At 40.7% G+C, this 25,512-nt stretch overlaps 1 protein-coding gene across 3 annotated transcripts in view; it reads right to left on the minus strand.

Moving 5' to 3' along the window:
• Nucleotides 1–1,923: 1,923 nt before the first annotated feature.
• ap3d1 (adaptor related protein complex 3 subunit delta 1) overlaps nt 1,924–25,512 on the minus strand; it is a 33,706-nt gene continuing 10,117 nt past the window's right edge. The window contains exons 6-34 of one of the 3 annotated variants that reach the window (XM_080832613.1): nt 24,522–24,651; nt 22,554–22,693; nt 21,538–21,611; nt 21,298–21,347; nt 20,500–20,549; nt 20,122–20,170; nt 17,873–18,018; nt 17,339–17,487; nt 16,550–16,780; nt 16,223–16,448; nt 15,929–16,074; nt 15,656–15,797; nt 15,478–15,549; nt 15,078–15,153; nt 14,676–14,854; nt 13,232–13,305; nt 11,065–11,230; nt 10,072–10,188; nt 9,550–9,603; nt 9,118–9,198; nt 8,488–8,649; nt 7,700–7,747; nt 7,407–7,427; nt 7,004–7,193; nt 5,977–6,065; nt 5,757–5,842; nt 4,515–4,636; nt 3,664–3,743; nt 1,924–2,584 (exon numbers count right to left, since the gene is read on the minus strand). In XM_080832613.1, the coding sequence (XP_080688739.1) occupies nt 2,489–2,584; nt 3,664–3,743; nt 4,515–4,636; nt 5,757–5,842; nt 5,977–6,065; nt 7,004–7,193; nt 7,407–7,427; nt 7,700–7,747; nt 8,488–8,649; nt 9,118–9,198; nt 9,550–9,603; nt 10,072–10,188; nt 11,065–11,230; nt 13,232–13,305; nt 14,676–14,854; nt 15,078–15,153; nt 15,478–15,549; nt 15,656–15,797; nt 15,929–16,074; nt 16,223–16,448; nt 16,550–16,780; nt 17,339–17,487; nt 17,873–18,018; nt 20,122–20,170; nt 20,500–20,549; nt 21,298–21,347; nt 21,538–21,611; nt 22,554–22,693; nt 24,522–24,651 (3,246 nt within the window). In that variant the 3' untranslated portion in view covers nt 1,924–2,488. Of the gene's footprint in view, nt 2,585–3,663; nt 3,744–4,514; nt 4,637–5,756; nt 5,843–5,976; nt 6,066–7,003; nt 7,194–7,406; nt 7,428–7,699; nt 7,748–8,487; nt 8,650–9,117; nt 9,199–9,549; nt 9,604–10,071; nt 10,189–11,064; nt 11,231–13,231; nt 13,306–14,675; nt 14,870–15,077; nt 15,154–15,477; nt 15,550–15,655; nt 15,798–15,928; nt 16,075–16,222; nt 16,449–16,549; nt 16,781–17,338; nt 17,488–17,872; nt 18,019–20,121; nt 20,171–20,499; nt 20,550–21,297; nt 21,348–21,537; nt 21,612–22,553; nt 22,694–24,521; nt 24,652–25,512 lie in introns of all 3 variants that reach the window. The other 2 variants (XM_080832612.1, XM_080832614.1) reach the window with 2 other exon arrangements.

Raw genomic sequence — 25,512 nt, forward strand, 5'->3', positions numbered from 1 at the left:
AGATTCTCGGGACAGTGAATTTGTGCCACACATGGTGCACAAAGGCCTTCAGCAGTAACATGCATACACACAAAAGTATGGTGAAAAAATATATTAGTTCATTTTAGGTACTAATGCACAATGTTATTCCATATGAAACTCTTACCGTTCTTTTGATCTTGCTAGTGGATCTTTGGCAGGAGACTGCACTCAGTGTGCGATGTTGCAGCGGGTTGCATCATCGCTTTACATATGAGGGAACTAGCTTTGCTTATTTTCTTTATCGTCACCTGTATGCCATTCGGACATTGTAGAGCAGAGGGCAGTTAAAGTTGATAGCTGGACTTGAGAAAAGGCAGCAGCCTATTGCATACTTTAAACTTAAAGGACCTGACCAAGAACGGCTTGCTCTGTCCCCTCCTTCAATTGTAATGGGCCTGCCTGCATGTGTTCTGAGACTGTTGCAGATGATTCAGAATGCAGTGACACATCTGGTCTTTGATCAGCCAAGGACAACACATCTTCACTAGCTACCTGCAGCTGGGAGAATTATATTTCAGTTCACCAGACTAACTTAACGGGCACCAAATAACTGTTGGTGCCATTGTGCATAAACCCTTACGAGGGTTACCCAGACAATGTTGGTACTATCCTGACAACAGCACCAATAACATGTGGGTGATCTCACCTGATTGGATAGGCATCAACCATTCAACACAGCAGTAGATCAATTAAGTTGAACAAATGGGGACACAAAGTGTGTCGTCAACCATAGAGGTGAAAATAGAGATCAGAGTCAAAAATCTGTCTCATGAATCAATCTTATAACATATATTGAACTGTCAATTTGGAACTTTGATTAATAATCACATAAATAACTACAACCAAAGAGACCTTATGAATTGCTAGTATACATTGAAGCTCTAAGGAGCTCGGAAAAGGAGAGGATGGCAGCATTCACTCTTATGCAACATTAGGCCAGCATATAGAAATCAATAACATTTATTTGCATTTATCATAACAAGCAAAACACACAATATGTAATCTAACTTGTGTGTGCAAGCTCGATGATGCGCCCTAGAAAGAATGTGTTTGTGTGTCTCTGTTTGATTTCCATAGTCCTGTGTGCATGTGTGTGAACAAACAAAGAACAAGCCTAGATGTGAAGTGCAAAGTTCCCGTGTGGCTATATTACGGCCGGTCCATTATTTGTGTGATAACGGTGTCAAGTTAGGAGATATAAATGGTTGGTTATGCATGCAAGACCCTAAGTCTACGGGATATATTTCAGTAATTAGGTTGTTGGCTTCACCATACAAGAGCTCATGGTAATTGTACTTCTCAAACAGAAAGAGTAATTACAGTTACCAGTCCAGTGGAAAAAAGGGTTTTAGATGTTTGATGAGACAGCTGAAGAGTCCGTGGATGAAGGAGCTGTATCTCTGTTGCTGAATGTCGCCGTTGCTGTGCAGTACAGATCTAAGAACTATTTGAATCCTTTGTTCAGCTCGCAAAGTTTCGGGTAGTCTTCGCGATTACTTGCCTTGTTTGCTCGCGTTGTAGAGTCAGCTAGCAGACCTTCTGTTGCAGTTGCTTGCACTAAACTTGTTCACTCTCGGTTAGTGGTGAGTTTCTTGCTATCGCTGCTGTAAGACAGATGTGCGTTGCCTCTGCAGGTAAGAGAGCGAAGGGCTGCTCTCCTGACAGAGCAGACAGAAGAGCTGTTCTTCACCGGCCCTGGGGTCTTGTCCACCAAGTCAGGGGACATCAGGCTACAGTTACAGTGACTAATTGGAGAAGAGGCGTTGACCATTCACACAAGTTCCTGATTAAATCACACAATGAACACATTTGTCAGCACCTATTTTTCTTTTTCTTAATTATTTTAGCAACCGTTGCCAAGTCTGTGCAAGCATGTCAAAGAACCACACAGGACAAAAGAACTGAGGAGGGCTGTGCATGCTAATGTTTAATGTAAAGAGAGAAAGGCGCAAAATGAGCTGGAGGAAAAAAACAACAAAGCAAGTGACAAACACAAACAAACTCAATATAAAACAAATGCAAACAACAACATCCAGTTCATCATATGAGAGCCACTGGTAAGACAATGGCATGATCATACAGAGAACAAATAACATATGCACAATGCCCAGGAACACAATTTAATATTAAAGTGATGGAAAGTAATTGGTTTAAGAGGAAAAGACAGGAATGTTTTTGACAGGCAGATTGACTGCTTTATAGCCTTGCAAATGTTGAAAAGATCTGCCAACTATAATTTGTGCAAGAAAGAAGTGGCATTAACAAGTAACCACACATAGGTGTCAAGGATTAACTGAAGAAAAATAAATGTGGAGATTGGTTTGTGTGTGTTGGGATAGCCATTGTGCTATGGAACAGCAAATGATATGACAGACAGAACCAGGTGGGGAGAGGCATGGGGAAAGGTCAATTCAGTCAGCTCTGAGAAAGGGTCTGCTTGATCTCGTCCAACACATTTTCAATTCAGTCAGCTCTGAGAGAAGGTCTGCTTTATCTCATCCAACACATTTTCCAGCAACATCAGCTCATCACACTTGGCATCAATTGACACCGTCTCATCAGCCTGTGAGAAAAGGCCAAGAGTTAGTCAGTTAGGTCCTCAGCTCCTAGAAATGTGGTAGACAATGTACACAAACATTATACAAAAGGTAATATAAAAAGCAATGGTTTCTATAATAGATTGGGTCAATATATTGCTGTAATGCTTCAGACTATAATGACTGTTTTACAATTAGAATCCTACAGTCAATACAGTCACAAGAACAATCACAGCTTTATATCAGCCTACTAATTATCATAGCTGTAGATATGTCAATGCTAGCAATGTCTGAACTGACGTTATTAAAAGGATCCTGTCTATTTAAGTAGTTTTTTGTTAAGTTTAGTAGTTAATCTTGTTTTTTTACAAGGATACCGATCACCGATTGTCTATGAGCAATATCTGCCGATACGATAACCGTGCTTACACGTTCTTTGGATACGCCAAGGTTGACGGATCCCAATTCACTTTCAATGAGGTAACATCATCCATTGGCGAACTGAATTGTGGTTGGCGGACACATTTATTTGAACGTAAAAGTTCTTTGACTTTTCTTTGCTTAGATTTTTTGAAGTTACATAGAAATAGACACTGTACAGTTTAAAACTGAATAATATGTCTGCTCCAAACTCCAGTAGGGCTATATCTGCAAAATATGTGCGACCTGGGAGAGTGTAATGGGGCTCAATGTGTGAGAGTAGCCTACGGAAACTGACCTCTTTAAACAAACTGAAAAGCTGGTCATCCAGCTCTATAAACTACATAACTTTTTCCTGTGATATCCTAAGCCTTCTTTCCATCACGGTTATATGGGCGGGTGCTCTCTATAGCGGCTTGTGTTAGCAGCCGTTTCTCTGTCTTCATTCCTCACGCTCAGCTTTTCAAACTCATCATGCTCCGCTACGTGATGCAGCTTCAAGTACTTTATAGTACTTCGAAACAGCCGACATGTTTTAGATAAACAAGAATGCGAAAATGCGGCTCTTTAGCGTGTTGGCATGTGACAATGGCTCACGCTGTTTGCGTCATTGATTGGTTGTCATGATCGGCGGCTAGAAAAAGTGGCAGTTCTATGTGTTTGTGGCATTAAACCCCAAACTCACCGTTTTAACCAGCAAACAGACATGGTGACCCTGAATTGACCTGCTGTACATGGAAGCACAGGAATCGACCCTCTCCACAACTTTTGAGAGAAAGAGAAAGGCACAAGTTAAACAATCATATCATTCGATGCAATACCCTTTAAATGAAATGCTTTCACGCCAATGTCTAGTAGTTTTAAAAGTGGTAACCGTTAAATACAAAACACCGTAATGCTTAATTAGCTAAATAAATTATTTCAGTTATGAAGAGTGATTTGTGCCAAACTGTGAGCAATTCCTGTGTGGGGAAACCCTAAAATGTCTGCCACAAGTGTGATTGTTTTTCATTAGAACCCTGCAGAGATGGTGACCAAACCAACAGCAATATCTTCATTGTATTGCTTTCATTATCTATGGTCTCACATGCCACATTGAAATGTAATCACTATCCAATCATAGTGCCCTCATAGCGCAGTGTTGAATGTGGGGGCGGGGTTGTAAACGCCTGCGTTTAAAAGAGGGGGAAAGTATAGAACACATTTATATGTAAGTGAATCCCTCAATTCGCAATTATGACAGCCTCCTGTCCTTCTGTTATTAGCAATAAATCTGGCATGTCGGTGCCCACAACTAAAAAAAAAAATCACCTTTGCCACCAGATTCTGAGCTAAGAGTTCTGATAGCATTTTGGAAATTATGCTAGACTTTGCTAACTACAAGTACATTAAATCCAGTTAGCACACTCTTAGATTTCAATGTTACACTGTTAAAGCACACTCTCAAAGAGAAAAGCAAATCACACTAGTAGAGCTTTATGAACAAATGTAATGAAGTACTTTTCAGCGTTGCACAAATCCCTTTCCAATATTTACCAGAAAAGTGGTGGTGAAAGCAGATCCGTGCCAGCGAGTGGTGAAAGGGCATGGTCACGCCCTCCAACTTCAGAGAGCTGCTTTTCAGATCACCGGACTCCAGGAGTTTTGCATATGCATCACTGAGTTCAGCAAAACATTTTTTTTTTTAATATACATCTTTGATCCACACATAACACACTCAAATGTTTGGAATCACAGAAAATGACATGTGCTTATATTCATTTATCAAGTCAAAGCAATGAAAGAGACTACCTTGGAGCATTTGCGATAATTCGAATTTCTTTTACAAAGAACCAGAAATTCTGATCTCTGCTATCCTGGCAAATCATTAATACTGAAATCCAGCTTAACGGGTAATCATGTTCAAAGAACATGGCACAGAAGTTGCGTCACACGTTTCTATGAGTCAGTGCAGTAGACATGCTTTAGGAAATCACAGCTGGTGAAAACACTTTTACTGAAACACTGAAAACAACTCAGAACAGTGCTTATTCTATTCATATAAAACAAGATGAGTTTAAATGTACAGGAACAATTGGAAGCACTATTAAAGTGATAAAAGAAAAAAAGAGGGGAATCACAACTAAGATTTAGCAATTTCAAGCACTGTGACTTCATCCTGGGCGTTTTGGTGGCACTCTATCCATTTTTCACACCTGTGTAAATCCAAGGAACTAACTTTTTATTTAAATCAGCCATACTATCACTTGTCCAACAAACCAAATGTATCTCTCATCATATCTTCTACTCATCAATGGAGAAGGACGGTTCGTTTGGGTGCTGATTCCACTGCCCTAGTCAAATTGAGTGGACTTTACTTGGCAAATAAACACTCTTAAAATGTTGGGACTAGGACTTGGCCAACTGAGATGTTGCCAAGCAAATAAACAATCAGTGTTTTTATCATTGGTCTCTACAGTGTTAGGCTAGCTGACAGAGTTAGCGCTCAGTTTACGCACTTCTCCAAACTGCTTTACATATACAGTATGTACACATTTTACCATTCTGTCTGGTCCGGTCTCACTTGCTTAATAACGTTTCTTGTGAAACGTTTGTCTCTAAAAGGACTATTTTGATCATGGAAATGAATGTTTGGGAATGTCTATAGCCCTTTTCAATGTAATACCCACAGTCTGTCTGGATCCAAGGCTTATTCCATATGAAATAAATAATGACCCACCCAAGAGATGGAAAGGAGAGAAATAGTAGAACTAGAGATAGATGTGATACTCTATTTACCTGTAGCAGGGTGTAGTGATCAGGTATGATGTGCAGGTAAAGTGCAATTTGAAGTCCAGTTTTTCATGAGTGGCGGAGTCATCTGACTGCAAATTGACATGCAGATAGAGATATATGTAATATTTAAGGAGACAAAATAATCAAAACTGACAATGATAAAAGGCAAAGACATAACTTACTAACGCATTCAATACTGAAGCCAAAACAGATGTAGTCTTACCTTAACTATAAAGGTGAGGGTTCCCTTCAATTTCTGAGGCATGACTATGCTTTGGACAGCGAAAACGAAGCGGGCCTCATTTGAAACATCTGAACAAGGTGACAATAACATCTGTTAACATTGTCCACAATGGTCAGTTCACAATCACATTTGCAAGCATGACTTTTTACATGTTCATAACTCAAATGTAATCCTATGAGCCCTAAAGTATTTTCTGTGTAATTTCACCACCATTCTTTTTAAAGCTTCTATCTTGGTCATTATACAATGTTCCTTTTTATCAAGCGAGTCTAAGCAAACTGGCTCTCATTTGCTATTATTTAAAATCATCACACATGGGTCATTCCACCAAATCTGGGCCTTTTCATTCAGTTTTGAAAAGTTGAAATTGAAAAGTAGTTTAAGGGAACAATGTACTTTTTATGTTTCTCAGACAAAAACTCGCAGAGCTTTGCATTTCTTTTGACATTAAGGAAATATATCCCTCCACAGGGATATCGTCCTTTAAGCCCATAACACCACCCACTAGTCACTGCTAGTTATATGGTAAACAAAGCAATTGCGAAAGCCAAAAAGTAATTTACTGAGGAACAGTTTCTGAAATACTGTAACTTATGCTGCACGTTGCGAATATTGTCTGTCCAGAAAAGGAATCTTTATTCAGAAACGTGACATTTATTGACAGTTGTGCTCTAAAGTAAGAGTTAATTTGCTATTCGTTTGGCACTTAGTGAAAGCACTGACATAGGGTTAATGACAATGCACAGCTAGCTATAATTATCAAGGGTATTCATGACTCTTTTGAGATGCATAAATGCAGAAGCAATGTTTTCCTCATACCACATTGCACTAGCCCCCTTTTAAGAAGACCACCTGGCCAAAGGTAATTTAAGTTTGAAACCCCGGATCTAGCATGATGGGAAAGTCTTACCGTTTATTTTGGGGTGTGCCTTTCAGGCTCAACGGGTTAATCAAATAATACATTTCTGTCACAATTCCCTTGTCCTGTGTTTTGTGTAAACTCTACCTGGTGGGAGCTGAAATGGGACAGTAAGAGCATCATGTGGAGTGGCACCCTCTGGCCTTTCCAGCTTAGAGTTGAGAGAATCTAACACATTGAACTCCATTGATTTGAGGACGCTGCTGCTCTTGTTTTGGAAGATGATTGACACCACCACCTGACTGCCATCCTGCAGATTGCCTTGGATGTCATACACCTATGTGCGAGAATTCACATGTCAAATGAACAATATCTTAACATACACACAGAATCAATGCATCACTGCACACGCAAGCACATAAATAAATAAAAAGGAAGATAGATTTTTGTATCCCAAATGTCAAGAGCAAACACATGCATATCAAGTAAAACTGAAGTCTCTTATGAGACATCCAACCAATCACACTCCAGCTTATTGCAGTGCCATTACCTTATCTTTCTCCTGCTTTATCTTTGAAAGACACATTTAGGAGGAGGTTAACATGGATTGTGCTTCTCTGAATACTACAAAACTAAAACCCTCTTTAAAAAGATAATACATTACTCTCTATTAACATTCTTCATTACTGGAACGTCATAGTTAACGTTTTATTTGTTTTGGTCCACAGAGAGCTCACAACATTTCATTCTTAATTTAGTCTGAGTAAGATGGACAAAACAAATCTTAATGACCTTGGCATGACATGGCAATTCGTCAATGAGACTCATTTCCAACACACTTACCATCTTAATGTAGTCGTTCTCAGCAAGCAAGCAGTAGTTTGACATCGGCTGCAAAGACACAAAGATCAACCTTTATTCCCTGTTGTGTAATTTCCAAAAGAATCTTACTAAAACTATGTTGACCTAATGTTCCCGTCTTCAAGCTGTTATTTATCTTTTTTATTTCTCAGTTATTAAACAGTTTTGCAAAGCAAATCTGATCCTTCTATGAATATACATGTTTTTTAATATCTATGATGTCAACTACATAGTTCAAGGATATCCCCCAGACCACAACCACGGACCTAAGTCAACTGTGAGTTTGAAATTGTTCTGCTGTGCTTATGGTTTTACATTAAGAAAACAATTTAATTTGAGGCAGGACTGATTTCTAAAAGACCGCATGACCAAGCAAACTGTTTGACAGTCTACCTTTGCTTATTAATGGATCAAACAAACTCACAGAACCTTGCACTGTGTAAAGATTCAATCCAATCAAGGAGCTTGTGTGCATTTCTGATGCTAAAAATGAACTAGAGAAGGTACCTTGGTTAATCAGGATGCTAAGGTGTAAAGCCGTTAAAGTAAACCAGTAAAAAGAAAATGAATAGTCACGGATAGAACAATGCCTTTCTAAATCAAACAAACACCTCAAATAGTATATGGATAAAACAATGCCTTTCTAAATCAAACAAACAGCTCAAATAGTTCATTGATAAAACAATGCCTTTACAAATAAATCAAACACCTCACATAGTCCATGGATAAAACAATGCCTTTCTAAATCAAACATCTGGAACCATTCTTACCGGAAGCGGTTCCTCCTCCTCCTCTTCCATGGTCCCATTCTGAACAGACTCAGTTTCTTCTCTGTCACTACGGTGGTGGTGGTGTCTCTTTTTCTTCTTCTTTTTCTCCCTCTCCATCTCTTCTTTCTCTTTTTTCGGCTTCTTCTTCTTATGTTTGGATTTCTATTAAAATACATAATATAGAAATACATACATAAATAAACAATCCAAGGCCACATCAAAACTCTTGTAGCAAGGTGGCCTGGATGCTCTGGGTGATTTATCCTAAGATACAGCATGGTTAAGCTGGATGATTTATCCTAAGATACAGCATGGTTGGGAACAAGCTTCAAGGTGAGCAATGGGTGGCTTCATGGTACAAAATTCAATGTCAGAACGTATTAATTTACGTATGCAGATATTATAATATAATGTTCAACTGAACATTAAGAGACCGTTGTAACCCAGCTAAAGATGTGGCTGCTAAGCCCCCTCGCCAATCACAAGATTGACGAAGAATATTTCGGGTTTCAAGCATTTTTAATTTTACAGGTTGGACTGCAGCAAGGCAGCAAATGATTTGCTCGATGGCTCACAAGAGGAATAAAAGTGACTGAACTCAATGTTGTCGTGGCAATATCAATGACTCACCATCTCTTCTGGCTCTGCCTCTTTGACCTCACTAGGTTCGGCCTCGATCGGCACCTCAGGGATGGTTGCTGCAACAGCCTCCTAGAGGTGGACAACATTTTTGGTCATTTTTAATCAAGATTTTGCACACCAAACTACTTTGCAACAGCTATTCTCATCTCAATCTGACATTTCAGGTCTTCTTTGGTGGAAGCATACAATCAGACCTTGACTTACGCAAAGGAGACAGAAGAAATGGATAAATGGATTGAGATTTATTGAAGGGTTCAAGTCAAGTGTTACAAATCTAAGAGAGTTCTTTGCCAGGATAAGGCCTTAAACAGGATAAGGTAAATTGATACAGTAAATGATACCACACACACACACACATAAATTATACCACACACACACAAAAAAATGATACCACACACATTAATACACAAAAAACTCCACCTGTGCACTAGAGGGAGCTGCATCAGTTGTGAGCCAGAAATCCAAATCCGCTGCCTGAATGAGAGAGAGAGAGAGAGAGTCAGTGGGAGCAGAAACTAAGGTGATGGGGCCCAAGCAGACTTTGCTGAGGTATAGAAGAGGACAACACCCATGAGGCAGTCATTCTTATTACAAGACTGAGTAAGTGCTCAAATAATAATCCATGAATAAAATGTTAAATATTTCAATCCATCCATTCTCCCACATCAGTTTCTTCCGACCCGCACTCTGCAATCTAAATGAGTTTAAATGGGTTTTAACCTTAAATTCGTTTGAATCATAATAGTACCTAAATAAATATAAATATTTAATAATAAAGAAAATGATAAAAATACCTGTTCTTACCCAAGCTATTAAGCTATTTGTTTTGAAGTACAGGCACAAAACCAAGCTAAAATGTAAGAACAGCTTTTCCAAGCAGGACAACAAGTGTAATGAATAGGAACTTTCTCTGTTTAATGTGTTAATGTTAAACATGTTTACCGCAGCAGGCTGTGCCTCTTCAGCATTCACCAGTGTGATAGCTTCTTCAATTTTAGCCTCCTCTTCCTCAGGATCATGCTTGTGTTTCTTTTTATTCTTCTTATCTTCTGCAGACCTCTACAGAAAAGAATGCAAAAACATATTAAGAAAACATAAAAGTGAATAGGACTGTACCCGGCTTTGGCTGTTATACATTCCCTTTTTTTAAGTTCAACATTTTGGCGGCTATAGTAGTAATAGTAATAGGCTTTGCATGTTTCTCCTTTTTGTACAGTAGGCTAGCCTCTCATCTCACAGCTACACACACGTTTGTAGTAGTAACAGAGTCTAGCATTTAATCTCACAGTTACACACACGTTCGTAGTAGTATCAGAGTCTAGCATTTAATCTCACAGCTACACACACGTTTGTATTAGTAACAGAGTCTAGCATCTAATCTCACAGTTACACACACGTTCTTAGTAGTAACAGAGTCTAGTATTTAATGTCACAGCTACACACACGTTCGTAGTAGTAGCAGAGTCCGGCCTCTGGTTAACCGTCTTCTGTTGTTTAAATGCCCGTTAGCAAACAGGTTTTAGGTGCAATAATACCACCACCTTCTGGCGTAGTATCGCGCCACTAACTATCCAATGAGAAAAACGCACATTCTCCTGTATAGGCAGCATAGAGTAATAATCACAGGGCGGCAGAAGTTGTAAAAAATCAACTAATAAACCACGGTTAATAGTCAGGAAATTATAGTAGCTGCTGTCATCAGAGACATCACCAAACAATCTGATAGGCCGCTGCTGGCAAAATTCGCTCCTCATTTACATAGGATTAAACTTACCCCGACTTTTCTCGCTTTCGCCCAATTCACTCGTCTACATCCTAATCGCCTGCCTCCAACAAAAATGAAAGGGATGTAGAATTTCGCTTCCATCGCGCCCTGGCATGTAACCGGGGTGTAAGGCTAAAAGAAAAAGCATCTAATGTGGTGTTAAAACTTGCCGTTCTCTCCTTGTCCTTAACTTTCTTCTTTTCTTTCTTGTCCTTCCTAGTTTTCTTCTTGGGTTCGGGTGTGATAGTCTCTCCATCTCCATCCCCTCCTGGACTCTTCAAGACTTCAGCAGAGCGATGGGTTCTGGCAACGAGCTGCTCACTATCAGCCAGAGGCCTGAGGACAGACACATGATACATAATGCTGTAGGGGAGAACTACCATTCATACATAAATCACTGACTGCTATCAAAAGTTGACAATAGCACCAGTTTAATATCCAGCATTATTACACGGCTCTTCTTAATGCTGTAGAATGCTCCATTCACTTGAATGGGGCTTCCCAACGTTCTTCGGTCCATTATTAACCGATAACGGACCGTTGCTATGCAATAATGACCGCTGTCAAAGAAAGTGGCCTTTTTGCCTCTGATTCACGTCTTTCATAGAACTCCGCAAGTAGTCCGGTAATTTATCAATGGAGTTTCAGCGGACGGTTTAGCAGCTGTGTTCTAAAGAATGTTCAACATCTTTGAAGTTCAACGTCTTTGGCGAACTATTTCCCTGCTTTTTAACACTACGTATAGTAACAAATACATTGTAAAAAGAAACACGGTTTTAAGTTATTTTTTTGTTTTGGCAAGTAGCCGTATAATAAGCGGGATAATGTATATATAACGCCGGTCATTAACGGGAAAATAGGCCCCTTCAGAGTGAAGCAACACCCCTCCGGTTCGCGTCGGTGTGCTGTTCGCCCTGTCTGGGCTTATTTTCACGATAATGACCTGCGTTCTATACATTATCCCTTACTTAAAATGCAGCAAATGATTTTCAGTAGCACTACAGATCTAGTAGGAGAGAGGGGGATGAGATGAGCCAGAGTGTAAGTTGACTTACCACCTGTATCTGGGCAACCTTAGACATTTTTAAATGTTTCTATGGTCATGTGACCCTACATTTCCCTACACTGGAGAGTCTACACTGAAAGTGAAAAATAAATAATCTGTGGATGTTCCTCAAAATAATAGAAGTTTCATTCAGTTTAAGAGAGTTTCATTTAAATCCTAGAGAGTTGGTAAACCATCTTCAGGTTTAAGACCTGTAGACAAATTAGTTGTAATATTGATTTCATGAATACCTATAAAATCAGCAGAATGGGGGATTTAAATATTATTAATGTATTTAGATACATCAAAATCTGGTTATTACAACAGTTAGCAACTGTTTTTCCAAGACAGCTCAACTTACCCTGTCAACTGGATCAATTTACCCCTTAGCCTGGGGCAAGTTAAGCCCTAAGAGCCATCTCAGTTAAGCACGCTGGCTGCTTAGGTCTTATTGATGCCACACATTCTGAACTTGTGTTGTATGCATTCATTTTTTGCCGGTCTCATCAAAGGAGGCTATTAGTCGACTTAAGTGAAGGGAGGGAGGGTCTAGGGGTTCAACAGTAAGCACACTCTTGGAGAGGGAGGGTTTAGGGGTTCAACAGAGGGAGGGTCTAGGGTTCAACAGTAAGCCCCACACTCTTAGGGATTTCACCACAGGCTTCAGGCCTACTCACCGGTGGCCTACTCCAGACACCAAACTGCCAAAACATGACGGACAGGAAAGTGTGTGTGTGTGCATGCATGAGAGAAAAGAATCACAGCGCAACATAGGACAGAAATTACACAGTGCTGAACTATGATATTAGGGGGGGTTAATGATATTCTGCAGATATAAAGGTATTATGTGCTCTAACTAGTGTATTTCATCTACTCAAAGATGAAAAGACCAGCAGAAATAAGTTGGATAACTATGTGCACTGTGTGGTAAACTAGGTGCACTTCAAATAGTAGGAGACAGAAACAGATGGTTTGCTGGCTTCAAAGCTCATTTCTCTAGCTCTAAACTCTAAGATTGTTTTCAACCCCTTGAAAATGTTTCTATATTGTGTATAATTAAGCAATATAGTACGAGTGGGAGTGGGGTAGGTAAGGAATAATCCCACGGGTGGTGTTCTGCCTTTTTCTATTTCTATTGGGTAAATAATCTGACTATTTTCATTGAAACAGAAAAAATGTGCCTCCCGTTAAAAGCCCATAGTGTACCATGCTGATGTTTTCCTATATTCTACTTTTCCATAACGACGTTCCAAAATTCCTACAGGAGAGGAAAAGGCATATTGAAAACCTACTTGTCCAGGTCTATGTCCAGGGCTTTGTGGGGATCATTGGGATCTTTGTCATCGTCATCACTGGGTAAGGCATTCTAGGGAACAGTAACACAACAGAGGAGGAGAAAATGAAAAAAGGTGGTAGAGAAACAATCTCATTTTTCATTTCACATTGATTCATATTTTCCCTAATGAAGGACAACAGTCCTTACCTGTAAGATTTCAAAAATGAACAGTAGCAATTTATGCTTTTTCAAGACAAACGTCATCATTATTATTATTATTGTCATATGCCAAATGCTAAATTTGTTACGCATTAACCATTATTTGTACATCAAACTTGTGAGATTACAGTCATTGTCTTGCTGCAAAGCCAGCCCTTTACTGAGCCAGGTCATACACGGATATTGCACTGCAGAATGTCTAGGCATTATATGTAACTACTAGTTTTGTCAATGATAATGAGCTGTCTAGGTAGCAAGGCAGCAAAACAGCCCCAAACTATATTACCAACACTCACAGTTTCAAAGTTGGAATGAGGTTCATATGCTGGAAGGTAGTTTTCACCAAGCACACAGCTTCTCTTAAGACAAAAGTTCTATTTTTGACTGATCAATCTACAAATAATAAGAGTAGTCCTCTGGCTCACCGAGGTGGGTTTGAGCTTAATTGAAATCAGTCCTGAGTTCCTCTGGTAGAGAAGTGACCATGCTGGGCACGTGTTCTCCTCAAGTGGCCTGCAGGTCCGTTTCATGTTATCATGGGGTGGTTACTAACATCTCATGTCACGCTCTTAGAATGATTTTAGCTGGATAACTACTCAAAGAGACTGGAAATACAAGTGGTTCACCTGTTTTTCCCCAAAAAGGCATTTAAAAGGTTATCCTGGAAGAAACCTTCATTCAGCTCTGGCAATGTTCCTCAACTCTGACAATGTCCCCAAACTCTGACAATGTTCCCAAACTCTGACAATGTCCCGCAACGCTGACAATGTCCTGCAACTCTGACAATGTCCTGCAACTCTGACAATGTTCCCCAACTCTGACAATGTTCCCCAACTCTGACAATGTTCCTCAACTGTGACAATGTTCCTCAACTGTGACAATGTTCCTCAACTGTGACAATGTTCCTCAACTCTGGTGATTGTTCTATTCCAGCAGGACAATACTTCATGCCACACAGCAGGTTTAATCAAGGATAAATGCTCTAAATGACAATATTGTTATTTGGGATAAATGTCTGTAGTTTATAGAATAAAACTAAAATGTTATTTAACTGAGTTGAATAATTTTAACTTTTCTGGAGAGAATTTCAACATAGTCCATCACTGATACATTTTCACTCAACTGTACACTGATAACCCTGAGGGTAAAAGGTGCCCTGAGGGTAAAAGGGGTGGAATCATTTTTAGAGCACGTGTCAAATAAATAGATAACTAGCCATTAGCCACATGTGCCCTGCTTACCTCCGGCATCTCCTCCGTCATGATGTCCACCTGCTGGGCAGGGGTGATGTCCTCCTCACTCTCAGGGCCTGAGTCAGCATGTTTCCCCCGGCCACGCTTGTCCCTCTTTCTTTTCTTCTCTTTTTTCTTCTTGTCGTTATCCTTCTGCCGACGCTCCTCTTCCATCTTCACATACTGGTCTGATAAGGGCAGCCCTGACAAGAAATACAACAGAGAGGGAAAGATAGAGGTAGAGACAGGACACAAGAGAGAGTGAGTAAACAAGCGAAAGAGAGCGGTAGTGTGGGTGAGAGTCAGGAGAAGGATTGTCAGTTTTGTCATTGGGATTGTCATTGGCACTTTAAATACACTATCGGAATTAAATATTGACTACACAACATAGATCACAAATCGATCGCTCACCTGGAACTTTAAGAGGCACACTGAGGTCAATCTGGACCACTGGAATGTGCTCCACACCTGGTGCGTCCTGATACACCTGGGAGCAGACACCGCCACAGGAAAGGACACCAAAACAAGTCAGTTGAAGTTTCTGATCAGACAGCAGCATTCAATTATAACCATGTGTGGGTGTGTGTGTGTTGTTGTGTGTGTGTGTGAGTTTGTGGGTGGGTGTGTGTGTGTGTGTGTTTGGTGTGTGTGTTGGGGTGTGGGGGTGTTGTGTGTGTGTGGGTGTGTGGGTGGGTGTGTGTGTGCGCATTTCCCCCCAAATGTAGCTACTACTAAATAATCCTATCTTCACAGAATTTCACTGCAGACAAATAATGCATGTTTGTCAACTTGTGTTGAGCTTTCTTCATACCTTCTGTGAGGATGGTGAGGCTTTGATATAGAAAGGATTATTGGCCTGCTCCTGTTTCCTGGCTTCTCGCCGCTGTTTGGACGAAACAAAAGTTTGGGACAAAACACAAAATGCTACTCCATAAAATATAACTCTCTTAGACTCAAAATAGAACTATGTCCGCCTGCTAAGCACACACCTTGGCCAGCTCTTTCTCGTCCACCTCAGTGTGGCGTGTTCGGGTGTGCTTGGGCTCCTCCCTGGCAAACACAGCTTTGGGCTTCTCATCTTCAGACTCACTCTCAGACGGAGGCTCATTGATCCAGGCATCCAGGTCCAGGCTGTGAGGAACAACATGCAACACGGGGGGACCTTTAGCTAGTCTGGAGCTAGTGAGCAGTGTGGCTACAGTGTAGGTTCGTTATTTCAAATAACATTTGTGTTGGTTTTGAATAGTGCTTCTCCATCTCACCCGTCAGGAATAGGCACTTTCTTCTGAGCTTTTGGGGCAACTGGGTTGAGCTCGCCAGCAAACAAAGCAGTCACCTCCTCAGCAACTTCAACATCCTTCTGCTGCAGCTTCTGGATGTACTTCACCAACTGCAGGATACATGAGGCCTGCCAAGAGGAAGCACACCATTAACATGACACATGCTATAGAGAAAACAGGCTGATTTATTTCATGATCAGTCAAGGGATCCAAGCTTTTTGTGTATCTTAAATCGACCCACGACCCATGACCCATGACCCATGACCTTTGACTCACCCTCTCCTGTACTTCTAGGTTTGCACTCTGCACAAACAGTGGAAGCCTCTCTATCATCAGCTGGCTGGTCTCCTGCGCTGCCTCCGGTGCACCTTCTTGGTTCCTAAGGACCGTGGCAAACAGCTTGGCTGCATTCTGTACATACACAGCCTGGATGTGCCCAGGCAGGGTGGCAACCTTGGGTCGGAGCATTGCCTCCAGAGTCTGTTTCGGGTCTTCCAGATGTCTGCAAGAGTGAGAGATTCAGGAAACCCCCTCATTGGAAAAGGGAAGTTACTGATGATAAATTCAAGACTGATGTATAGTGTATGCAAATGCCGTACATACTCTGAAAACTCCCCGCAGATCCAAGCGGCAGCATACAACACCTCACAGATCCCGTTGCGCTGGGTGTTCCCCGTCAGGAGGTGGGCGTTGTCCAGGAGCGTGGCCATCTGGGCCACAGCAAAGCCTCTGATGGCTTTTACCCGAATAGCCACATCAAGCATTTGTGAGGCGATAAGGTGCCCATGCCGAGTACCTTCAAGCCTCGTCAGCTCCACCAAGATGCTGATGTACCTAGAGGACAGCAACAGCACAGTTAGTCATGGCCCTCTATGACACACTGAGTGGAGATGACAGGAGACAGTACGGCTTATGTACCAGTTTTAAAAGCAACAAAATACTGCTCACTGTCCTACAAACCTGCCAGATGATAATGATTCAAGCTGTGAAGAATATGTTGCATTGAATATGTCAATTTTTAAAACGTTTTATTCATGCTCTCTGTCCTTCTGTTTCTTCCAGTATGAATGGAAGCACAGTGTCTGCTGTCTATTGGTAGAGCTGACTAAACTCAATATTTGCTGGGCAGACAAGGTTCCAAATTCACATACAAGTTCTTCATATTTGCAATTCCTTCAACACATACCTGCACTTTTGCTAAAAGGTTTCCTAAGGTTTCAAAGGTTATTCATTCTGGTCTACTGATGAACTCACTTCATACTTATCTAGTCATGTTAAAATGTCATTTGTTATTACATTTTTCATTGTTTTGGCACACCCAGAACACATTATTCGGTTAAATCAAGTAGGTAAATGACTGCAGTTGTTTGGACAATGGTATGCAGTACTAACCACTCAAAGTTGGTGATGTATTGGTAGTTGCTCTGGCTGCATATATCAATGATTTTTGTGAGCAGCTCATCTCTGTAGGTCGTGCCTTCAGCCTTGTCCACGTGAAGCATGAGCTTCTTCACGATCTCCATTAAGTTCTTCTTTGACACCTAGTTACAATAATATTGGGTGATACATTTGAACATATCATTACAAACATAGAACTTCACCACAGATAATAACTCAGATAAAGACAAGTTCACCCTCAAACAGCAGCCCTGCCTATACACACAGTTAAAACTATAAGGATTCAGACTTCTAAAGTGGTGTGGAAAAGAAAGAGTTATCAGGTACAATTAGGATTCAGACTTCTACAGTGGTGTGTGAAAGAAAGAGATATCAGGTACAATTAGGATTCAGACTACTACAGTGGTGTGTGAAAGAAAGAGATAGCAGGTACTCGCTGACACTGATCACTTCCAGAGTGGATTGCTATGTATGAAACAGTGATGACACAATATCAACTATACTAGTGTTCTGTTCTGCATAATGTACCATTCCATAGAGCAGATCCAGGGCGCGGAGGCGAATGGACTCGTCTTTGTCATCTAGACACTGCAGGATGAGGTCTTTGTGCGACTGCACAGATTTGGGATGAGTTTTCAGGATCTTAGACATGGCCAGCAGACCTAGATATTTCACTGAAACGTACGATACAAATTAACCTTTGGTCAACCATTTTTAAATGAAATACATTTAGAGTAAAAACATTTTGAGTAGAGTCTCTCAATGAATGTAATATTATTGAGGTGCATTAATGTTTCAGAACATCTACATGCAGCAATGTAAAAGAATGTGCCTACCACTTTTACATTCATTTTTTTTATCAACAGCAATTCCAGGCGTGGGAATCAGTGTTACAGATCCAAAAAATGATTTGACTTGTTTACACATTTATTTGAGTCAGAGAAACCTACAGCATAGTTAAGTCACAATTTAGTCAGATACCTTGATGCTGCCATTGGGAAGCTGTCTAATTTAGTCAGATACCTTGATGCTGCCGTTTGGAAGCGGTTTAATTTAGTCAGATACCTTGATGCTGCCATTGGGAAGCGGTTTAATTTAGTCAGGTACCTTGATGCTGCCGTTGGGAAGCTGTTTAATTGAGTCAGATACCCTGATGCTGCCGGCGTACAGTGTTTGATGTCTGTGCTATTATTCAGGATAATTTACGGTGATATTTTCCAGATGAATGTTAAAGGCCTCTGAACTAATTGACTTGTCGTGCTGTAGGTATCCCTAACGAAGAAGAACTAATATTCAGTAAGACTGGCTCAGTTCAAATAAACACAAGCCTGTGAAACCGAACGTCCACCAAAACGGACAAAACAAAGAGACACACCCGTGCACCTACACCCGCAAAATACACAATTCAAGTTTATAACAGTTACATTCAGCACACGCGTCAGTGAGGTGATGAGCATTCCAACTATACATTGTGGCCTAAATATAACTTCACATATCAGCAGGAGCACATGAGAAGTAGATTTCAAGTAAGCCAAAGATGATGGCGCTCAATTAAAACAGGCGCCTTCAGACTTCCAATGCCTGGCTGTGTATTTACGGACATCTCCTTTACGGACATCTCCCCTGGGACAGCCATGGAAATGTTTCCAGGGATTTGCCAAGCAAGGGGGAAAATATAGATATATTAAGATAGTTAAGTGCAGACATTGGCAAGGTAAGAAATAATTCCTGCTGTTTGAGATCATTTTGTTCTTGGCATTTGTCTGTGATCAAAGATTCCTCCATTTGCTGCATTTATGAATTTTGCAGCATTCCATCTTGACAGCTGCTTCCCAAAATAGGTCTTGTATTCCTTAGAGCAGAACTTTATCTCATTGTAGGTCAAAAATGGCTCCAGTCTATATTCATTCATTCTATATTCAGTCAATGAGATACTTTACCAGCATCAAAGCACCTCAAGGGCATCACATGTCCTCTACTGCGCTTCACATGTTGTGAAGAACTCCTCCAGAAGCTCTCCATTGGTTCTGTACCTCACAGTTTCTTCACAGTGATCAGTGATCAGTGATCAGTGACTTAGAGTCTGGGTGGATTGAACACAATCTGTTTTCTCTTACACATTTGAGTCTTTTTCTTTCATTGGCTGTTTCATTAAAAACAACCCAAAAGAATGCAGAGAAGATAAATCATGACAAGACCAGTGCAGTCCAAGGGCCTCAACCCTACTGAGCTACAGTGGGAGCTACTCAAGGAAGCATGGGTGAAATTCCTGCACACGTCCTCAACAAATAAACAACTAGAACGCCTAGGGTCAGCAAAGCTGTCATTTTTGCAAATGGAGGATTTCTTGATACAAGCTAAATTTCAAGCACAAAATTGTTGAACATTTAAATTCAGTATGCAAATAATATGAGAATTCGGCCTACTGCAGACTTCAAACACTATATGGTGTTTGGCCTTGTAGTGGCACTTGACTTACTCCAGCCCTCGCAAGCGTGTGGCTGAATATAGGGAAATGGTGTTTGCATCAGAAACACTCAGATTTGGCGTTGCTCCGCCAAAGTGCGTAACTGCCTTCATGCAGCACAAATCACAGACGCAACTAAAGAGGAGAATACATGTAGATGGAAACATGCATAGTTGCACTCTTTCTTGCACTTGCACTTGACTCTATGCATCAACTGAATCTAATTGAAAAGTAGGTGGGCACTATCCACTAATGAAAACACGCAGACAATGAGAGAATGACACACTGCAGGCATTGACAGAGGGCTCACAGTTCTGGTCCGAGTCTTCAATCAGGATTCTCAGCTTCTGCACACAGAGCTGAAAGAGCAGTGTGGAAAGGGGGGGGGAGTAGGGTGAGATGAAGAACATAATAGAGACAGAGGAAGAGACAAGGGAAGGAAATCAATAACCATTCGTAACACCGTAAACCTTTTCACATCAGATTCAGTGTTTTATGAATGCGCAGGGGTGTTCATATATTGGATCACATGCAGAGAAGGCCTAAAAAGTCATCTGGGATATTTAACATTCATTAATTTACAGGGCTTACAATATTACATCAAAAGCATATATATAGCAAAAGAAAAACACAAAAGCAGGATGGATTAACGTGTGCTAGTTAATGATACAGGTGGTGTAGTGCATACCTGAATACTAGCACTGTGGTTGGGCATTCCCGAGGACAGGGATATCAAAACTGCAAAAAACAGGAGTTATTAGTCTTATTAGTAATCTGGGTATTGTTTTTTTTTTATTATCAAACTGATCATCCATCCTCTCTTGGTGACTGTGCTCGTTAATATTTCATCATTTATTGACTGTGCTCATTGATATACAAACCATTGCAGCAAAGTTTGAATATTGCCCTCGTACGGTCAAAGACACAGTGAAGTTGAATCTAACCTAATTCAAATACTGGTCACAGTCCCTGCTGACCAAAAAAGGTTCTCAATCTTAATAAGAAGTTTGTTTCCTTCAGAACACATTGCTGTCCAGTGGACCCACACAAAAGGAACTTGAGCATTATTTTGAAAATAATAATTGTGCTGAATATTTGGAGGACATTTAGGACATTTAAACAAGTATCCATCCGCCCCTGTTTCATCTCACAGGACTGGACACTAGGCCTGCTGTTTAAATGTGCACAACGTGATGTCAGGTGCGTAGTGTCATTTCTACTCTTAGGCCATTTGGAAAGCTGTTAATAGTTTTATAACGGTATAACATTTCAGGATTGTGTCGTACTTCTTATAGGTCAAAAAAATAGCATTTGCTTTAGGCATCTTAATTGCAAACTAACGTTTTGTTGGTGTGAATTTGGGATACAAATATCTATTTTTTCCCCCACTGTGAACCGATTACACACTTACTGAACCAAATTTGAAGTTATTTTACATACTGACCTGCAATAAAAGTGTTCACACATTCATATAAAAGATACTGACCTGCAATAACAGTGTTCACACATTCATATAAAAGCGACATGGCAGAAGTGCTGTGACAAGATAAAAACAAGACAAAAAAAGAGGCAGTGTTATAAAGGTCCTATAGACACACACACACTACCAACAATACAATACATCACACACACACACACACACACACACACACACACACACACACACACACACACACACACACACACACAAAAATGAGCTATGTGATGTTATTGTCTGTTTAGGCACCTGTGAATGAGGTTGGTGAGGGGCTCAATCAGCTTCTTCCCCAGCCGTGGCTCCAGTGGTGTGAGGGCACCGAACTGAAAGACAAACGCCCTCTTATTTTATCAATCAATGCACGTCTGCTTATTAATGCTGTCAAAATAGCAGGATATATGAGGAAACCACCGTTTAGCAGATCTTTAAATCACAAATATACCAACCTGCACTCACAAACGGCAGGCACAACAATTAACCATTATACATCATTTTGATAGAAAATGTTGTAAAAGACGTCTTTTGCGTCATATATCTTCATGTAGCCGACTATACCACTACTAACTACTATCGCATTACTGTAGAAGGTGATTACCATATGCTTACTGCTAATGGCAAAAAAAAAAATATCCAGTAATGCAGTAAAACAAAGAAGCTCTATAAATAATTTGTCAATTTATCAGCCTCGCTTTGCACATGAACCTCCTCCAAGTCTATTTCACTCTATTAGATGGATGTATACTTTATTAATCAGTATCAGTATTAGCTTACTTCGGCAAACTGACTTCTTCACCGTGCTAGTGATCACGCTGAAGAAGTGGTATATAGCCTTGGTATGGTAAAAACCGAAATAAAGGCAATATATCTAACATAGACTTCAAAAAAGGCCTGCTAATATGAAAAAAGTCTTCTACATCCCTAAATTTGAATTGTTTTAAAGATTAGCCTATATGCCTGAAGCTTTTCACTAACTTCGATACATCATACAGACATTCTGGACCTTTCTATGAAACCACACATATTAACATGCAGCCAAAGACACTTTGGGGAACAGACGCATCAACAAGCTCAATCACTCAATCAGAAAATATCTCTACATTGTGTCAATCTACTGAAAAAACGACTGTTTATTTATTCATGCTTTTTTAAAGGCATATGGTTTTCTCTGCCCCTTGTTCTCCTTCTTGCATTCCTCCTGACCGAAACTTTCCGTCTCCTCTGCCCTTGCTTATATCACCCCAAAATGCACTTGAGTCCGGACTTACCAGTTTAATGATTTTAATCAGGACCCAGTTGTTAGTGGAGGAGGTCATCAGCTTGAAGAAGAGGGGAGCCAGAGACAAGTAATTCTTGGGGTTTCTTCTGGCCAGCTCACAGATGACGTTCACTGCTGCTGACTGGACCCCTGGCAACAAGAGAAGAGCCGGGCGTTTGGATTGAATTCAAAGATATTGGCCCACTAATTACACCTGAGCCAGACTTGAACACTTAATACATGTGTTCATTAGCATATCCTACCACCCGCAGGCAGTGTTTATAATCCTTATCAGAACAGCGTTTAGAGGCAGTGTTTATACTCCTAATCAGAACAGTGTTTAGAGGCCGTGTTTATATCTTCATTCAGTTCAGTTGTGACTCCATTCCATTCCAGGTACTGGACCAGATGGTGGTGATACGACACTGTTGCTGTATAGGCCTCTGCTGGCAGAGTCGTGTGGGTCGTTCATTGGATAACACCACACCATTGTGGCCATCTCATTGGATAACACCACACCATCATGGCCATCTCATTGGATAACACCACACCATCGTGGCCATCTCATTGGATAACACCACACCATTGCGGCCATCTCATTGGATAACACCACACCATTGTGGCCATCTCGTTGGATAACACCACACCATTGTGGCCATCTCACTGGATTCACATGATATTATACAGTTTAACACTTATTGGAAAAGCAGCTGGTAAATGACCTCATGGTGGTGCTAATGGCCCTGGAGTAATGGAGTGATGGTGCCAATGGAGCAACCAGATCTAGAAGCATTTAGGGGAGTGAAACCTGAAAACCACACAGCCGGACACAGGGCCTGATTCACTAACATTAGGACCGCAGCTTAGTCTGCGCCTTGGCCAAAGCACAAATTACCACACAGTGTTTTTCATCCTATTTATCAAACAAGAACGTTGTCTTGTCATTAGCGCCTAACCCCGCCCATTAGTGTCAATAGCGCTCCGCTAAAATAGGGTACACATAGCCTGCGTTTTCCTGCCACCATGGATGATGAGTTAAAATGAGAATTAGAGCTTTTGATTGACGAGGTTACAGCAAAATAACCCAGGTAAATATAGAATCTCATAAATATTTTTCCGTTTAGCCCTCCCGTCCACATTAAAAGTTGTGATCACTTTAAGTTCATGACTGTCCTTTATTGGTGAGCTGATTTTGGGCAATTAAACTTTTCAATGAACATTGAGTTTCTGGGTTGCTATGGCTACCCCTCAGTGTGCCTGTGCAGCTTCATATTAACGAGTTTATGTTCACAAGTTCATATTTACACATATTAACATGAGTTTATCACACACAGGCATCTGCAAACTGTTAAGATGGTTCCCTAAACTAGAGATAGCTACGATAGTTAATAGCCAGGTTAACTGCCCATTGCATCCCGTTTAATAGTCTGGTAGTAATACACAACACCCCTTACTTTAAAATGGTGTATTCCAACACTGAAAACTATGCTTTTCAAAAACGCTGCCCTCGGCGGATACATTTGAAAACTGGACTTGTAGTGTGGACAGGGCAGGGGAAATTGAAGTTCAGACGTTCGGTTGCCTTGGCACTTATTTAGGTTATAACGTCAAAATAAACATGGAAGGTGAAATGAATATGCTGCTCTGGCTCTACAATTTGGAAATTGGAAAAGTGTTAGTCGTGTAGAAAAAACACGCACGCACACACAGCCTCACAAACACACACACAGCCTCAGTAACACACACACAGCCTCACAAACACACACACAGCCTCGCAAACACACACACAGCCTCACAAACAAACACACACACACAGCCTCACACACACCCTCACAAACAAACACACACACACACAGCGTCACAATCACACACACAGCCTCACAAACAAACAAACACAGCCTCACACACACACACACACACACACACACACACACACACACACACACACACACACACACACACACACACACACACGTACCAGGGTCAGGGTCCTCCAGTTTCTCTTTGAGCCTGGGGAACGCCGGACGCAGAGATTCCGGGTACTTCAAGAACACCTTGTACATGATCAGCACAGCTTTCTTCCGGATGTAAGGCTTAGTGTGGGACATCTTAGGAGGAAAAATAAAAACAAATACAAAAATTACAAATTACAAAATCACAGATCAACTGAATTTTCTCACCACTGCTTACAAACTCATGTTTCATATATCCCTCAAGCATAAGCTAACAAATCAGTTACTTCTGTTAAACTGTATGTGGATGGTACATTTTAGTATTTTAGCTAAAAGTCACTAAAAGAGTATGCTGTTCTAAGCGAATTCCTTGATGAAAATGCAGAAGTTGGTTCCTTGGTCCAAGTTAGCTGGTTCAGAGTAAGAGACTTGTGGCGAATTAATACGTTTATTCTTACACTCAGCACATTAACCTCGGAAAGCACGGACACATGTCACGAAGAAAGTCTTCAATATTTTTTAACAACACAATTTATCTCAAAATCGACTAGGTAGTGCATTGTTCTCAGACTATGGACAGTGGGAAGTTTCACATCATTTATCAACACTTGGGCTGTGGTTGGAAAAGGTTAATATTTGCTCACTATTCCCTATATCCCCCTTAATCCTGAACCACTACATTTCACATTTATAATGGCCAACTTCCAACTACTCTGTGTACAGTTTATATGAAGTGTTCAAAGACTGTTCGGCTGTCCGGTTTCTGCTCTGAGATTGCGACAAGTAGTATGATACCTAAGCAAGTAGGCTAGGCTAGTGTATCTTGTCATCCAACTGGTAATACTACAATACCAGTAGAATAGATATGGGAAGATAATTTAAGTTGTCATTCGCCAGACCAGGTGTTCGTACTTGTTTAAACCAGGAAATTGTGTACAATTATTAAAAGAACAGCGTTGGGTAGGCTAAAGGCTGCTAGCTAACAGCAGGTAGCTCGCTAGCTGGTAGCTAGCTATT

The sequence above is a fragment of the Sprattus sprattus genome (assembly GCF_963457725.1).
Source record: "Sprattus sprattus genome assembly, chromosome: 2".
NCBI classification, from domain to species: domain Eukaryota; kingdom Metazoa; phylum Chordata; class Actinopteri; order Clupeiformes; family Clupeidae; genus Sprattus; species Sprattus sprattus.